This window comes from Rhinichthys klamathensis, unplaced genomic scaffold (genome assembly GCF_029890125.1).
Source record: "Rhinichthys klamathensis goyatoka isolate OS25496 unplaced genomic scaffold, OSU_Roscu_1.1 h1tg000272l_1, whole genome shotgun sequence".
NCBI lineage: Eukaryota > Metazoa > Chordata > Actinopteri > Cypriniformes > Leuciscidae > Rhinichthys > Rhinichthys klamathensis.
The window spans coordinates 176,279-194,937 of record NW_026606792.1 but is presented as its reverse complement, the minus strand read 5'-3'; the positions used below and the strand labels follow the sequence as shown (position 1 = coordinate 194,937).

The 18,659-nt window shown below is 41.7% G+C and overlaps 1 protein-coding gene across 1 annotated transcript in view; it reads left to right on the top strand.

Annotated features, from left to right (window-relative positions):
- LOC130102438 (gastrula zinc finger protein XlCGF8.2DB-like) overlaps positions 1 to 15,855 on the top strand; it is a 61,876-nt gene extending 46,021 nt beyond the window's left edge. Inside the window, exon 3 of the mRNA XM_056268469.1 lies at positions 15,143 to 15,855. Coding sequence (XP_056124444.1) covers positions 15,143 to 15,787 — 645 coding nt within the window. The 3' untranslated portion in view covers positions 15,788 to 15,855. The remainder of the gene's footprint in view (positions 1 to 15,142) is intronic.
- Positions 15,856 to 18,659: the final 2,804 nt, after the last annotated feature.

Below are 18,659 nucleotides of genomic sequence, written 5' to 3'. Positions count from 1 at the left end.
CGGACTCAGGCTCCCTCCAATCAGGGCATACATGGATGACCTAACCACTCTTACGACCACCAAAGCTTGTACCCGGCGACTCTTAGGCAAGCTTCAGGACACCATCAAGTGGGCTCGAATGAAAATAAAGCCTTGTAAGTCCAGGAGTGTATCTATTGTGAAAGGAAAGTTGACAGAGCATCGCTTCTTCATTGATGGAGAACCAATACCAACAGTGGCAGAGAAACCTGTTAAGAGCCTCGGACGATGGTATGACGCTTCATTGAAGGACACCGAGCAGGTTGTCCAACTCAAAGAGGTCACCAAAAATGGCTTGAAGAGCATCGACAGCACCTTATTGCCTGGCAGTCTAAAACTCTGGTGCCTGCAGTTTGACCTCCTTCCACGCCTAATGTGGCCACTGACTGTCTACGATATTCCTCTTTCCAAGGTCGAAAAGCTGGAGCGGCTGGTTAGCTCTTATGCTAAGAAGTGGCTTGGTCTTCCCAGGTGCATTACCAACACAGCACTGTATGGAAAAGGTGTTTTAGAGCTACCTGTGTCCTGCCTTACCGAGGAGTTTAAGTGTGCCAAGGTGAGGCTTGAGATGACTCTGTCAGAGTCTCGAGACACTGTAGTTGCTGGAACTGTGCTTACCCGATCGACTGGAAGAAAGTGGTCCTCAGCTGTGGCGTCAGAGCAAGCAAAATCTGCTCTTAGGCACCAAGAAATTGTCGGGCACGTGCAGTTGGGGAAAATGTACCATTCTGGCACAAAGCATCTCCTTTACAACGGCGAGGTTTAGTCGTGGAAGAAATACGCAAACAGGAGCAGGTGATGAGGCTTACAAAGGCAGTCTCACATGTGAAACAAGGCCAATGGACACATTGGAAGGAGGTAGAAAAGAGGAAACTCTCCTGGAGGGAGCTGTGGGGGATGGAGGCATACCGAGTCAGCTTCCTCATTCGAGCAGTTTATGATGTCTTACCATCACCAACTAACCTCCAGCAGTGGTATGGGGAAGATGCCACCTGCTCCCTGTGTCCCTCTTCAGCAAACCTAAAGCACATCTTGGTTGGCTGTAAAACAAGCTTGGCACAAGGCCGTTATACATGGCGGCATAACCAGGTGCTAAGATGCTTGGCGGCCAGCCTTGAGGCCAAGCGAACAGCCACAAATACCCTCCCGCCTCTGCCAGCCAAGCAGTATCCATCAATGGCCTTTGTTCGTGCAGGTATAACACCAAGTAGATCGCAGGGATCCAGCTTATATCCGGGCCTGCTGCACAAAGCACGAGACTGGAAGTTGTTAGTGGATCTAAACCAGCGGTTGCACTTCCCCATTGAGATTGCAGTAACAAACCTTAGACCTGACATCGTCTTTTGGTCCCCCACCCTTCGCATGGCCTTCCTAGTGGAACTGACAGTGCCATGGGAGGACTCAGTGGAGGAGGCGTATGAACGTAAGAGGCTAAAGTACTCAGAACTGGTAGCTGATGCTGAGCAGCGTGGGTGGAAAGTCAGGATCTACCCAGTGGAGGTCGGCTGTAGAGGGTTTGTCGGCCGCTCCTCAGTCCGGTTTTTGAAGGACCTAGGAATGCGAGGTCAGGCTCTGCGGCAGATTGTGAAATCCCTTTCCAATGCAGCAGAGGAGGCCAGCCGTTGGCTGTGGTTGAAGAGAAAGGATAGTATCTGGGCCTGTAGACAGTAACAGTAGTTGAGCAAGGGGGGATCACAAGCCGAGGGGGGCAAACCTGGGACGCTAGGTATTGCCGATATAGCCCTCTGGAGGTGTTGTGGGTTAATCATCGAAACACTCGTGAAGGAGGGTGCCCACCTGATGACCCCAATGAAGCCAGTGATCCTTGGCACTTGTCTCAATATCTCTCCTATTTCCAGCTTATAGTATATCCATCTTGGGATACGTGGATTCCGGGATTGTAACATCTAGTCCTTTACCTGAGCACACCACACAACAGAGCAAAGCACAAAACGAAATGAGGCTACTTCCTCAGCAAGAGCTTGAGCCTCCACTTTTGCCACTGGATCATTAACAGCCTCCCTTGCCTCCAGAACAGCATCTCTCACTTCCTTTGTTTGATTTCGGACAGCTGTTACACTCTAAAGCCTACTCTCCCATCTAACGTCACTCCAAGATTTCAGAGTGAGTTTAACATGTTTTGTTAAAATGGACCATCGCTGGGTGGCACCGGAGAAGAAATTGAACAGCTTCTGCAAATACCCAAAGTAGCCAGTGGCATCTTGTGAGGACTTGGCAGCATCAGCTATGACAAGGTTCATAGTGTGAGCTCCACAAGGGACAAACAATGCTCTTGGGTTCAACTGTAGCAGTCTAGCCTGAACACCTTGCTTCTTCCCTCTCATGTTGGCTCCATTGTCATAGGCCTGTCCTCGACAATTTTCAAAAGGAATACCAAGCTCCTTCAATTTCTCAAGGACAACATTGGACAGGTTAAGGCCAGTAGTTTCTCCACATCAATATATCCTAGAAAGTATTCTTTAATGTCTGGTTGCAGTTGGAAACAGACAATGCGCACTATGACTGACATCTGTTCCGTGTGACTCATGATAGAGAAATATTTGGCCAAATGGATTTGTATCACAATGGTGCGTAGTGTCTCTGAAGAGATGATCTGAATTAGTTTGTTTTGTATCTCATGGCTGAGGTAATGTGTGTGGGAACTCACATCTTTTATTCTGGCCAAATGATTTTCCATTACAGGGTCATATGTTGCCATAAGCTCTACTTCCTTCAAGAAGTTGCCATTGTCTAGCTCATAAAGACGGTCAGAAGTGAGAGAGTGATTGAGAGCAAGCGTTTGAGAATCTCTCGCCACCTTTTCCTTTCTGCCTCCAGTAGTGTCAACTCCTGCTGATCTATTGCCATGCCCTTCTTTAGCTGTGTGTCCAGTTCTCTCCACTTGAGCATGCACTGTGTGTGATCTTGGCTACACTCATGACCCCTCAAACTGGTGTTGATGTTAGACCAATCACTGTGGCCCTCTGCAGTCAGCTTTATATCTTTTGTGCTAAAAAGCTTGCATGCAAAGCAGGACACAGCATTGTTCTGTGGAGAGCAGTGATGGGAATAACGGCGTTATTAATAACATTACTTTTTCCAGTAACGAGTAATCTAATTGATTACTCTTCTCATCTTAATAACGCCGTTACCGTTACTGCCAAAAAAGCGGCGCGTTACTATAACTGATGAAGCTGTTTTTTTTTTCATCAGACCAACTAGATCTCTGAGCGAGAGGCAAATACTTTGTTTACTGTTCTTCCTTGGTTAGTGGGCAGAGCACGAGACAAGCGCATAAATGCTGACGATTGGCTGAGGTAGAGTAAAATGTCATTGTAAGCCAATCAGAGGTAGAGTTAGGCGGGTCTTCGAAAGCACGCATAGTAGTGATGGGCATTCGGCTCTTTTGTCTCAGCTCACTGAGCCGGCTCTTTTGGCTCACAAACGGCTCTTTAAATGACTTTGACTATAATATTTCAATTTTTATTACATAATTATTTAATTTCTATAGGCTAAATTTGTAAAAAATAGAGTCGGCTCTTCAGATATGCGAGATATGGCTCTTAGAGTCGGCTCATTCGCGAATCGCGAACGACCCATCAAAAGCTCATTCGCGAACGAGTCGATCCATCATCACTAACGGCTAACGCTCATGAATTGCGAACGACCCATCATAACGCATAGTCGGACAGGACAGGACACACAAGGAACAACACAAGACAGTCAGTCTTTTTGGTATATTGCTTAACAAGCTTAATTTAATTTTGCCCAGTTGTGGCCTGTTGAGGGGCAATAAATATCAAAAGTTCCAAAACATCTATTGTGTTATTTGCATTGATCCACTATATAAACATAATATCTACATACATGGCATTTGATTGGAGGCTAGTCTCACTTTGTCCCACAACAACATTTTTTTTTTTAGATGTGTGTACAATGTTTCATGTTTCTGTTAATAATGTAGGCCTATTGTATTAAGTGTCCATTTCATTATAATATTCAGATTTATCATAAATAATTGAACATGCACATGTATTTTAAGTTCCGTTAAAGAGGGGTAGAGGTGGGGTCACATTTGAGCATTTAAAATTTAATTTTACTTGAAAGTAACGCAATAGTTACTTTCTTAAGTAACTAGTTACTTTTAAAATTTGTAACTGAGTAACTAATTTAGTTACTTTTTGGAAGAAGTAACTAGTAACTGTAACTAATTACTTTTTAAAAGTAACTTGCCCAACACTGGTGGAGAGTACACTACCCAGCTCCTGTGCACCTTTTCTCCATTAGGGAGAACTTTGAACTGGAGGCTAGTATGAAATGCTCTTCCATCCGGTCCCTTAGGGAAATTAAAATCAGAGCTGACTTTAAAAGGCCCTCTCCGCACAATTTCCACACGATCAGCATCTAAGATGTGAGCTGACCATAGAGCAGGATCAGTTGGAGGGGGCACATATGGCTCTGCAGTATCACTTGGCCCCTCAGATGGCCCCTCAGTGACAGGACTCACTCTGCCTTGAGAAGTGGATGCAGTTGTGTGCCGACTTGTATCTGTACCTGGGCTAGGTGCTGTTGCAGAGTCTGAGCTGGTTGGTGGCTGGTGTTCCTGGCTACAACTGCTGGTTGATGGTTCTTCCTCCTGGCCTTGAGTTGCTCCTTGCATGTATTTTAGCATTGACCCTGCATTTAGAAATACAAGACAAAATATTCAGGGATTCTACTGAAATGCATTTTTGATTGAACCATCAATAACCATCATACTAAAATATTGCACACATTAGTCTTTTATATAGGCCTATGTGTCACTGGAACATTTAAAATTCAAAACTCTATTTTACCTTTAAAAGAGGTCTGATGAGGCACAATATAATAATTCTGTGCATAATTTGTAGGGCTGGGAAAAGATTAATCGCGATTAATCGCATCCAAAATAAAAGTTTGGAGTCAAAAGTCTACATGAATGATATATGTTTGTGTACTGTGTATAATTATTTTGTATATATATAAATACACATTTGCATGTATGTATTTAAGAAATATTTGTTATTTATATATCAAATATTTAAATTTATATATAATATAAATTATATATAAACATATACAGTATATACATGCAAATATTTCTTAAATATATACGTGCATATGTGTGTGTATTTATATATACAAAATAATTATACACAGTACACACACATATATCATGTAGACACAAACTTTTATTTTGGATGCGATTAATCTTTTCCCAGCCCTAATAATTTGACAACTCTGTGAATATGAAAATATACAAACACTGAGATTGTGGTTTTTTTTTTTCTAATTGCAGTTTCACCAACAGATGTCGCTCTTGGGCCTTGGCCTATGAACCTCTTGAAAATGACCGCATTATCCCCATAGAACGACAACGAAAAAACGTATCTAAGCGGTCTTCCTTTTCTTCTCAAACAAACTAACTGCATCTTAAACAGCCCAAGTTTCAAAATTTCCCGGGGGAGAAACCCCCGGACCGCCGTTAAAATAAAAGATTCAACATGCAGGGCTAAAAAAGCCTGCCCCGGATCATTTGCACTACTAGCGACGCGCCCCTGGACATGCATACACGACGCAAGGGCGCCCACGCTACTAAACTAACATTTTTATTTAAAATATTGTCTTACCTGCAAGCGACGCGCGAGTATCATCCCGCTGTCTCTTCTTTTTCCTTTTTTCCGCCCCCGACCCTTGGTGCCTTTTCGAGGCCATGTCTGAGGGCGGTGTCTGCCAAATTTGACATTGATTGAGGCATAATCGAACAGACCACTGGGAGGTGGGGAAGGAGGGGGCACCAGAGGGAGACTGGCACAGGAGATTCACCTTTTTCTCGACTAATTTGGTCTAGGCCTATATTACTTTTGTATTGCTGTTGTATATTAACATGCTTTAGACATATTTTATTTGTTATTTATACTAGTAGCCTATTGTGATGATTTTTCACGACCCAGATTTGTTGGTGCCCACCCCAAGCACTTGGTGCCCTACGCGAAGTGTGTGATGTGCGTGTGCGGAGCGCCGGCCCTGCATGAGATCAATCTCGTTTTAGACCAAATATATGGTGACCGGCCTGAATGCTGAGCGTTTTTAAACGAAAATGCCGTTTTCAAATGTATCCGAATTAATGTAGACACTGCCTTATTAGTTATCTACTTGGTTTTCCTTTGTTTCCTGCCACTTTGTCACCTTGTTTACTCGTAAATTAGATCCCACCTGTTTGTATTTTGTTCGTTATCCTGTCTATTTAAGCTCTTAAGTTCTTTCAGTTCATTATTTGTTGTTTGTGTGTTTACACACTGTTACTGTTAAACGATTGCCATGGTTTAATGAAAACTGACAGAAAAAAAAAGCGAAAAAGCAAAACTTTTTCCAAAGTCCAACAACAGTAAACCTCATCAAATTAGAAATAAGCAGAGCACAAGCAGAGTGAATAATATATGAGGCTCAGTTGGAGACCATTTGTGTCCAGCATATCTACAAAGACTTCTGCAAAAAAGTCTGGAATCTGATTCAGGGAATGATGGGGAAGAATTGTGGACCTCTAATTCAAGACATCAAGCGTCAAGATGAAGTTATAACCACAAAACAAGAAATTGTTAATATCCTTGCAGAAACTTTTGGGAAAAACTCATCCACGGAAAATTGCCTCCCTGCCTTTAAAGCAATTCAGGCTGCAGAAGAAAAGAAATGTTAACTTTTTATCTGATCATTTGGAGTCAATATAACCAACTTTTCACCATGCTGAGGGCCATAAACAGATCACATACAGCTGTTGGTCCAGATAACTTTCACTATCACCTTTTAAAGAATTTTAAATCTTAAATCTTCTAAATCTATCTGGTTCGCTTTTGATAATTTTTAACTCCATTTGAATATCAGAAATGATTCCATCATCTTGGAAAGAAGCAGTGATAATTTCCATCCCAAAATCAGGAAAGGGTCTCAGTGATCCATCCAATTATCGTCCAATTGCTTTAACAAGTTGTTAATGTAAAACTATGGAAAGGATGGTCAATGAACGACTTCTATGCTGGAGTCAAATTGTCTTAAGTGATGCTCTGTGTGGCTTTAGGAGAGTGAGAAGCACCATGGGATCACCTCATTAGCCTGAGAATTACACATGGGATGCATTTATAAGAAAGGAACATGCAATAGCCGTTTTCTTTGATCTAGAAAAAGCTTATGATACAACTCGGAAGTATGGTATTTTAAAGGATTTGCACCAACTTGGTTTCAGAGGACGGCTGCCTATTTTTATTAAAAACTTTTTATTGCAAACTTATCTGACAGATTTTTTTTAAGTCAGAGTAATAAATACTCTCAGATTTACACAAACAAAAATTAGGAGTACCTCAAGGCAGTATTATATTAGTGACTCTTTTTAGTATCAAAATAAATAATATTGCAAATGTAATTGGGAAAATGATGCACTGCAGCCTTTATGGGGATGACTTCTGTATTTGATACAGAGGTAAATTCATGCAACTGACAATTAATAAGTTCTGGTCTACAACAAACTGCTTCAAGTTCTACCAGAAAGACTCAGGTGGCAAGAGAACAATTCGATTTATTTAACAGTTGTATGCAAATTAGTGTCAAATAGATGAAACGATAAAGTTCTTTGTCGTAGGTCCCGTCCGTAGTCCAAATCCGGAGGGTAGCAGACACTTGCAGTTCCAGCCTGAAGATGAAGGCGGGGGCGGAGCCATATCCCCAAAGAACTGAGAAAGGAAATAGATACCCACCAGTTGGAGGATTCCTTTGATGAAGTACCTAAAATATTTAGGCAAAGAAAATTATATTTTTAAAATATACAGACATTGACATAGGTGTTAAAATCATTAAACAGAGCGAATCATTAGGCCATTACCTAAAGCAGCAGTTCTCAAAGTGTGGGGTGCGCCCCACTGGTGGGGAATAGAGACGTGACAGGTGGGGTGCGCCAAACGGGAGGAAATTTTCCTTTTTATGCCTTTATATCTTTATCCAGACATCCCAAATGTCCCGGAAGTTCCGGGAGTCTCTCGCATATTGATAGCGGCTCCTTGACGCCCACAAATGAGATCCAATCTCCCGGAATCTGGAGCAAGACCGCGCACTAGAGTAGAGAGTGACTGCGCGCGCGCGTGTGTGTGTGTGTGTGACTATTAATGCAGCGCGTGTGAGAGCAAACCGTCCTTATAGCTGTGTGTTGCCGCTTATTAGACCGATCACCCCCGGGGGCGACAACAAGTAACAGGAATTCCCCACCCCCAAAAATAATGATTGACGTGACGTCGGCATATTAATTGTAGCGGAACAAACTTTTGCGCCCATAGATATGTAGCCTATGCTTCGCGCCGATGGCCAGGCGCGCTGGAAGCTGTTTCATGCGTAAGTGGGGGCTGAGGGCTGGGTTGGAAAATATGTGACGTCATTATGTTGTGGCTTACGACAAGACATGAAATTTCTCTGAACATTGAACATGATTTGAGAGTGGCAGTATCAATTTGCAACCCTGCTTTAAGAAATTGTGCAATGCAAAACAGGCTCATTGCAGTCACTAATGCAGGGATAAATAGACCTGTCTTGCCAAATGGATTTCTCTTCTTTTCTTTTTTTAACAGATTGCAAAGTGGAACTTTTATTTATTTTCTATTTTTGAGGCACTTTTATTTTCTCTATTTTTGAATTTCATGCAAGTTATGACACAGATGCACTTCATTTTCTTTATTTTTGAACTTGCTGTTATTTGATGTAGATAGTTAATTTGTATTTAGATACAACTTGTTACTATACTGATACTACTTGTTACTTCAATAAATTGGAACATTTTAAGCTTGTTACGTATTTCATAAGCATTGTGTCGGGGCGATGGGGGCAGGTGGGGCTTGAAAACTCCCCCTTGTCCAAAGTGGGGAATGACCGAAAAAGTTTGAGAACCACTGGCCTAAAGTGTTGTGAGTAATGCCACGTAGACTGTGAAAGACTGCCACGTTAGGCCAGAGTACGAAAAGCCGCGTAGGCCATGTATACGGCCACGGTAGGCTGAGGTAAGAGAAAGGCAGAGTTGGCTGTGAAAAAGGCAGTGTGCGAGTGTAGAATATTTTATTATTTAGAAAATAAGTAATATAATATAATATAGCTATATGTTTGTACACTATTATTTCCTCTGTGGGTGACTTTGGTTTGACTTTCTGAAGCCTGCAGAAGGCCCGGAATATTGCTTGCAGCTGTAAATTATATTCTAGTATGTCACATGGTACAATACCTTTTACTCAAGAATATCTATAGGGTGTGTTATTTTTGGAAAAGGATGTATGGTATATATGTGTGAGCTGAGTAAAAATCTGGAGTTGTCTTCTGCAGAAGATGCCCGGCTTTGTTGTAAAATAGTCTAAAATTTCTGGCATCAAAGATCTCTGAAAAGGTATTTTTCACAAAAGAGAGAAACCACAACACAAGAAGGCTACATAGGTAATGAAAAGGGGCCCACGTTAGGCCATGGTGTTGAGAAGACGGCGTGGGTGCGTGAGTCAGCCTCGATGGACAGAATGGAAAAAGCAAGACGCATAATCTGTGAAATGAAATAAGTATGGGAAACTGCCTCCACAACCAGAAGTTTGTATAGATAGTATACTTACCGCATGAGATTTAAGTATAAGGAGTTTATGATATGCTGTAAACTTACCTGATGCTTGTTAAGGAACAAAGTTATCTTTATGGTTAGCAAAAGAGAATGTGAGTAATATAAAATATAGTTTAGGTCTGAGGTTCAGTATAGTGAGTCACGTTAGACGGAGGTGCATGAAGACTGTGCTTGAGGACCCTTCACCCGTGGAGTTAGAGGGGTTGCTTAGGCCCTGAGTGGGGTAGATTGGGAATTAAAGTGATTTTAGAATTTTAGAGCATATGAAAAACACCACCACCAGTAGTTTGAATTAAGAATGTACCTATGAAATGACTTGAGAGAGCTTGCTGAGCATTCCTGATGGTTTGAGCATCGCATCTTATATAGGATTCGAATGCTGAAGAAGACCATCTGCCCAGGAGCTTGATTGACGAGGATGGAATCCTGCGTTCAGCTGCCGTTGTAGCAGCACCGGTTCTGAATGAATGTCCGGTATACAGATGAGATGATAGCCCGCAGTTCTGAAGGAATGTCACTAGATGAGTTCTAAACCATTCCCTTGATATGGAAGATCCGTTGGGGGGGATGAATAGGGCAGAGTGATTAGGGGTGCTGCAGGGTCGTGAAATAAAGGGGCAGTAGTTATTGTTAATGTCTATGACATAAGTATTTGATACATCAGAAAAGCAGACCTTAATATTTGGTACAGAAACCTTTGTTTGCAGTTACAGAGATCATACGTTTCCTGTAGTTCTTGACCAGGTTTGCACACACTGCAGCAGGGATTTTGGCCAACTCCTCCATACAGACCTTCTCCAGATCCTTCAGGTTTCGGGGCTGTCGCTGGGCAATACGGACTTTTAGCTCCCTCCAAAGATTTTCTATTGGGTTCAGGTCTGGAGACTGGTTAGGCTACTCCAGGACCGTGAGATGCTTCGACCCATCTTCAATGCTCTTACTGAGGGAAGGAGGTTGTTGGCCAAGATCTGGCGATACATGGCCCCATCCATCCTCCCCTCAACACGGTGCAGTCGTCCTGTCCCCTTTGCTCCATGCTTCACGGTTGGGATGGTATTCTTGGGGTTGTACTCATCCTCCTTCTTCCTCCAAACACGGTGAGTGGAGTTTAGACCAAAAAGCTCTATTTTTCTCTCATCAGACCACATGACCTTCTCCCATTCCTCCTCTGGATCATCCAGATGGTCATTGGCAAACTTCAGACGGGCCTGGACATGCGCTGGCTTGAACAGGGGAAACTTGCGTACGCTACAGGATTTTAATCCATGACGGCGTAGTGTGTTACTAATGGTTTTATTTGAGACTGTGGTCCCAGCTCTCTTCAGGTCATTGACCAGGTCCTGCCATGTAGTTCTGGGCTGATCCCTCACCTTCCTCATGATCACTGATGCCCCATGAGGTGAGATCTTGCATGGAGCCCCAGACAGAGGGAGATTGACCGTCATCTTGAACAACTTCCATTTTCTAATGATTGCACCAACTGTTGTTGCCTTCTCACCAAGCTGCTTGCCTATTGTCCTGTAGCCCATCCCAGCCTTGTGCAGGTCTACAATTTTACCTGATGTCCTTACACAGCTCTCTAGTCTTGGCCATTGTGGAGAGGTTGGAGTCTGTTTGATTGAGTGTGTGGACAGGTGTCTTTTATACAGGTAACGGGTTCAAACAGGTGCAGTTAATAAAGGTAATGAGTGGTGAACAGGAGGGCTTCTTAAAGAGAAACTAACAGGTCTGTGAGAGCCGGAATTCTCACTCGTTGGTAGATGATCAAATACTTATGTCATGAAATAAAATGCAAATTAATTACTTAAAAATCATACAATGTGATTTTCTGGATTTTTGTTTTAGATTCCGTCACACACAGTTGAAGAGTACCTACGATAAAAATTACAGACTTCTACGTGCTTTGTAAGTGGAAAAACCTGCTAAATCGGCAGTGAATCAAAAGCCCTATTCTGATGGGATAAGTATTACCTGGGGACCACGTGTGATTTAGAAATTACTCCCCAACACACTTGATTTCGTGTGGCGCATTCGCACGGGGTAAGTGAAGCCTGTGATTTTACTCGAATTTACTGACTTATCTCCCGGATATGATGTCAATAGGTTATTGCTTGGAAATGTCTTGTAGTTATAGGTCTAGCTGTATGATATGTCATAAACAGAATAATGTTCCTTACCGCATGCAGCTATGTCATTCATCTCCATCAAATCATTATTTTTGTTTTTGCTCTTCTGATGGTTTTCAGCTTTCACTTTCTGCAAATTGTATAGTTGTATGGTGTAGGCTATAGCTATTTGACACAGCACCCAAAATACTATCAAAACACTCCATTACTCGCGAAAGACTGATAAAAAAAGCGCACAGGAAACAAAAACTTTGAAAAAATTATATACGACCCCGCAAAATCACAGAGATGCCGATTCGCGCGGGACTAATATTATTACAGGACCTCGGTGTTCGGCAAAATATGATAGGTCATTTGCGGGGGAATTTTTACTTTACAAATTACAGATATGGCCGATTTGCACGGGATTAAGATCACAGACAACCTCTGGAATTATTACAAATGACTAGAGGTCACCAGGTAATACTTATCCCGTGCGAATAGGGCTAAATACTTGTTCTCCCCACTGTATATAGGCTAATTTCTACTTCAGATGACTTTTTTGCTCTCTGGGAAACTATGATAATAATATCCCCACTGTTTAGTCAAATCAAATCTATTTTTTGGCTTTTAGTGACATCAGTGTTAATTTTGTCAGCAAATTTTGATTTAGTTTTAGTCTTAGTCTTTTGACTAAAATGCCATTTAGTTTTAGTCATATTTTAGTCATCTGAATTGTTTTAGTTTTAGTCTAGTTTTAGTCGACGAAATACAATAACATTTTAGTCGACTAAATCTACAGTAGATTTAGTCGACTAAAATATAATGGGTTTAGTTCAATTGTAATGTGTTAATTTAGAATTTCTCTAAAATTTCCAAACCCATACTCCCGGAGAAAACATCTATTAACCTATTAATATGAATGATTTTTAAGTTTGAACATGCAATACAGATACAGATTTAACTGCTGTTACTTAAAAAATATCTTAAAATGAAATAAAACCACTTTTCCTAAAGTACAACACAGTCTTCTTTACAATGAATGATATATTCATTCCTTTTAACTACTTACACATCATTCTTTATTCTTTCAAGCAGACATATTTATTTGTATGAATTAAATATAATTAATCCTTATTAAAGCTATTAACAAACAGTGAATGCTTTTCTCTTTTTCTTTTGTTGCTTGATCAAAATTAAGGACACGGACCGCATTAGGTTTATTGACACTGTCACTTTAAGACGTCGGATCATGTCCAATGACATGCGGATACAATTGCACTGATGCACATCCGACACACTCACAGTTTAAGACATAACCAGCATAGTTTACATGAATACTCTCCAAAAAGGACATTTAGACATACTGTTGTGTATTTCTCCATTCAGACACGAAAGAGAGCTCAATTCAGTAGCCTACTCGCGCGCTGTAGGTGTATTGTGCATGACTGCACGCTTCGGGTTAGGTGTGTGCGCACAGAAAACTGCACCGAATAGAGCTCTTTTTTGCATCGTCACTCTTATTCAGAGATCTATATGTCTGCCCTACTCATTCTCCCAGACGTTCACATTTTTTTAACGTTTTATGACCGCGGGGTAGATCACGTTACAGTAGCCTACAAATGTGCGCATCTACCACACACGCAGGACATCAGTTCTGACGGATCGCTTCCCAAATCGTCACTATCTAACATTTTCGTCTAGTTTTTATTCGTTGACGAAAATGTCAATAGATTTTCGTCATAGTCTTTGTCATTCAAAACTAGGTTTTATTTAGTTATCGTCTCGTTTTCGTCTGTGAAAAAATGTCGTTGACGAATAATTTTCGTCGTTATTTTCGTCAACGAAATTAACACTGAGTGACATGCTTTTTAATTACATATGAAAGCTGCAGTCTGTAACTTTTGGCACTCTAGCGGTAAATAAAATTGCTGGCGTCTTGGTATCCTACTGTGCTACTCCGCAGCGTGCCGAGTGCCGACGCGAACCAGTCAGGGGCCATTCACATAAGCCGTTTTATGCGCGTGCATATTTGTTATTACAAATGTAGGAGCGACGCGCTCATAATAGATGCCGCAAGCGCACAGCAGGGTCAGGGACCTGGATATTGGATAAAGTGCGCTGGCCCAAAAAAGGTTGAGAACCACTGGTTTAGGAGGTTAAATGTGATGGGGTAAATATTGGAAATTGACACGTCCTTTTCTATTGACATTTTAAGGTTTCCAACACTGGCGCAATCTCTGCCAGTATTCATCTCCGATCTCGAAGGTTCTGGTTTCTTGCAGCTTTGTTACCATTCGGTTAGACAGAACCATTGTTGAAGAAGTCTTCCAAACACGTCACACACTGAGTTTCATCTTGTTTTGCACGATTGAATAAGCTGGTGTTTCGGAAGTTTCATTTGTTCTTATTTTCACCTCAAGTGCCTTGTATGTAGGGATGTTGTGGTTGAAGTGTCTGACAAGCTGCCTAGCTGTAATGATAACCCGATGCACAAACGCATTTAAACCACCAGCAACGTCATTAAACAACGTCATTAACCACCAGCTGCAGTTTATGTCCAAAACAGGCTATTTAGTCCCATTGCACCCATCCGGGAGAGTTTGCTGCCACAATGTTTGTGACTTAACACATGCAGACACTTTCCCAGTCCCCAAGTCTCCACCACATCAATTAATTTTGGTGTGAGGTTGTCAGCTGTGTTTTGGCCTGGCAAACTTTCTGTTAGTAGGACAGCTGATTTAGCTTTTCAGTCCTCGTTGATAAAGTACTCCCACTTCAGAAGTCACTACTAATGAGTTGAATCTGGAGTGTTTGATTTAGGGAGGAATACAAAATGTGCACTAGATGTGTAGTTTTCTTATTTTCCAATGACATGATTATGACAGCTGACAACCACATTGCCCTCATGTCACAATATACATCTGAGTTTCTTAGTTTATTTCTGTCCTTAGTCTGCATTTTTATGTATAGTATAGTAACATGTATTTAATAGTGTCGTTGAAAACTAAAAAGTGTTGAAAGTCCTGAAAAATTGCAGACAACTCTTTCAGTAGACTTATTTCAGTAGGCTTTGATGCTTTAAGTTGTTTTTTATGTCTGCTGTTTTGTGCCATTAAAGTGTTGTTAACTTGTATTCGTCTGTTTTCGCCTTAGACCTGATGCCGTTGAAAGAGGAGAGTCAAGAACCGAATGGAATGGAAGAGAAAGATCAGTATAAGAAACATCATGATTTCATGACTGGAAAGAAATCCACAGTGATGGAAAAGACTCGCTCACGAAAAAGAGCTCAAAAGACCAAACCTAACAGTTATTTCACTTGCCGTCTATGTGAAAAAAAAAAAGTCAAAAACGAAACCTTGAAATCCACATGAGAGTTCACACTGGAGAGAAGCCTTTCACATGCCAACAGTGTGGAAAGAGTTTCACTCAAATACAAAGCCTTAATGTCCACATCAGAATTCACACTGGAGAGAGTCGTTTCACCTGTCAACAGTGTGGAAAGAGTTTCACTCAAAAACAAAACCTTAATGTCCACATGAGAATTCACACTGGAGAAAAGCCTTATACTTGCTCTCATTGTGGACAGAGTTTTGCACATAAAAACACCCTTAATTCCCACATGAGAATTCACACTGGAGAAAAGCTGTTCATATGTGATCAATGTGGAAAGCGCTTCACAACAGTTGTAAATCTTAGGTATCACATTATCATTCACACTGGAGAGAAACCACTCATTGGAAAAAGACCGTTCACATGTGATCAGTGTGGAAGGATTTTCACACGTAAAGTAACCCTTAATTGCCACATGAGGATTCACTCAGGAGAGAACAGTTGTATATGTCATCACTGTGGAAATTGTTTTAGTCATAAAAGTAGCCTCAGCACTCATATGAGACTTCACACTGGAGAGAAACATTTCATCTGTAAACTGTGTGGCAAGAGTTTTTCACAAAACGGAAATCTTAAGGCTCACACGAGTACTTGCACTGGAGAGAAGCGGTTCACGTGTTGAAAATGCTGTCTTGCTGTGAAATGCTACTATGTAACTGAATGATTATACATATAATTACAAAAACTGAATGTAATAAGAACATTACACCGCATTCTTTCCTTGCATTTTTAGTGAGAGAATGAATTGGTAATGTCTTCAATCTAGACATTTATATGGCTACTGGGCTCATCTGGTAGTTTTTTAGATCTGCAGGTGCTTCACCACTGATCCTGCCTCACCGCTAATTGCATGATGGGGACTACTTCCAAGTAGTATTTGCCCATTGCAAAATGTGTCCAGAGAGCAAAGAGATGACAAAGGTAATGTTTGCTCGAATCTTGGAGAAGGGATGCGGCTGCCTCTCTATCTAGTATGAACAATGTAGCAGGAAGCCACTGCAATCCACTGACATACCTATCATCATTCATGCCAACCCCTACCTCCCCTTTGTGGTGGAAGTAGATGTCGCCAGACTCGCCACCTTAGGCATTGGAGCAGTGTTGTCTCAGCAGCAGAGGAATCTGTCCATGCGCATACTTCAAAAAGCTCTCCCCAAAAGTGCAGAACTACGACTTTGGTAACCGTGAGCTCCTTGCTATCAAGCTGGCACCAGAAGCGTGGCGTCACTGCCTGGAGGTCCTAGTGATCACGGACCATCGCAACCTAGAATACCTTCACAACACCAAATGGCTGAACCCTCTCCAGGCCCAGTTGGGCATTGTTCTTCATGTGATTGAACTTCACTGTATCCTACCGTGCATCCAAGAACACTATTAGGGACTTTAAGCAACAGCCTCTGGTGGAACGGCAACAGCATTCTGTTGTTCTATTCTAACTGCTACTTCACGACGTTCTACTGTAACCGTCTACTACGGGGGAACAGCTGATTTGCCGTAGTCGTTACTACGTGACAGATTAAGAAAGTTAATGTTATGATTTAGGTTATGTGGCATTATAATCGTTTCTGTATATTATTAAATGCCAAAATCAATCCTTCTCTTACTTTTTAAAATCAGTTTATTTTTTGTATTTTGTCTGATGATTAAATTATCCCCTATGCCGTCCTCTTTACTGTTGCTTAGTGATTTTTGCGCTCTTTAGCTACGGCAGTTAACCGTTTACTTCCGGCTGCCGTTGCCGTTCTATCAGCAGCTGTTGCTTAAAGTCCCTATTGTCAAGATTACACTCCTGACGCTCCCAGCTATTCGTCACTCACACTTACCTGAGCTCTAATCAAGCTTACCTATTTCCCTTTATCCCTTCATCACTGACACTATATCACCGCAGCACAGACACACAGTCAGCGTCTGGTCTCTCCATTGTATTACCCTGTAAAACTGTATGAGTAAGACAAAAGAAAGAATCTTCATGACCAATTTGAGACTTTCAGTGTATTGTTTATCTGGATGTTCATGTCCTTCATGTGTCCTCGTCTTTGCTCTTACTCTCTGCAAGATCACAACTGAGTTACTTCCAGTTAAATATCCTTTTCAGTTTCTGTTGTATTCCACCAGTACCTGATGAATTGTGTGCAGTACAGCTGTGGCAAATATATTGGCAGTGACAATTTTGTTTCACAAAATTTGCTGCTTAAGTATTTGTATATTATATTTTTCACATGTTTCTATGGTATACTATAAAACAATACAGGCTTTATTAGCAAAAACATTCAATATATGAAAAGAGTCAATGTTTACAGTGTTGACCCTTCTTCATAACCTCTGCAATTCAGTCTGGCATGTTGGATATAAGCTTGGGCCAAATCCTGACTAATTGGCGACCCATTCTTGCCTTATTAGTGCTCAGAGTTTATCACAATTTTGGGGCTTCTGCTTGTCCACTTGCCTTTTGAGGATTGACCACAGGATCTCTATGGGATTAAGATCCGGGGAGTTGCCTGGCCACAGATCCAAAATTTTAATGTAATGAATGCCAAGCCACTTCATTATGATGTGATGTGACTTGACATGAAGGTCAAGTATGGTAGCCCATACTTGGAATTTGTCCTCTGCCTTTAACCCATGCAGGTTAGTCCACACTCATTAGGAGTAGTGAGAACGCACCATGTCAGCCATTTGCACCCGGGGAGCAATTGGGGGCTAGGTGCTCAAGGGCACCTCAGTTGTGTGTATTGAGGGTGGAAGAGAGTGCTGTTCATTCACTCCCCAACCTACATTTTGCTGTCGGTATTGAGAATCGAACCCACAACCTTTGGGTTACCAGTCTGACTCTCTAACCGGCCTTGACTGCCCCAATTATCACTCTCGTCTTGTGACATGGTGCTCCATTATGCTGGAAAATGCACAGATCATCACCAGTTTGCTCCTGGATCGTTGGGAGAAGTTGCTGTTGCAGGAAGTTTTGATAACATTCTTTATTCCTGGTAGTGTTTTTGGGCAGAATTTTGAGAGAGCCCATTCCCTTAAATAAAATAAGCAACCCCAAACATAGATGGTCTCAGGATGCTTCACTGTTGGCATGACACAGGACTCATGGTAGTGTTCCCCTTTTCTTCTCTGGACAATTGATTTTCCAAATGTCCCATACAGTTGGAAGGGGGCTTCATCAGAGAAAATAACTTTGTCTGCTGTCTAACCCTTTTGCTGCCCTTCTTGACACCAGGCTGTTGTCCAAAAGTCTTGGTCTCACTGTGTGTGCAGATGCATCACACTCACTTGCTGCCAATATTGAGCATCTCTGCACTGGTGGTGATATGATTCCATAGCTGACTCCTCATGAGGAGATGGTCCTGGTGCTAGCTGGACACTCTGGGACATCCTGAAGCCTTCTTCACTGCAGTTGAACCTCTCTCCTTGAAGTTCTTGATGATCCGGTAAATTTATCTTTCAGGTGCATATTCTTTGCAGCAATTTCCTTGCATATGAGGCCATTT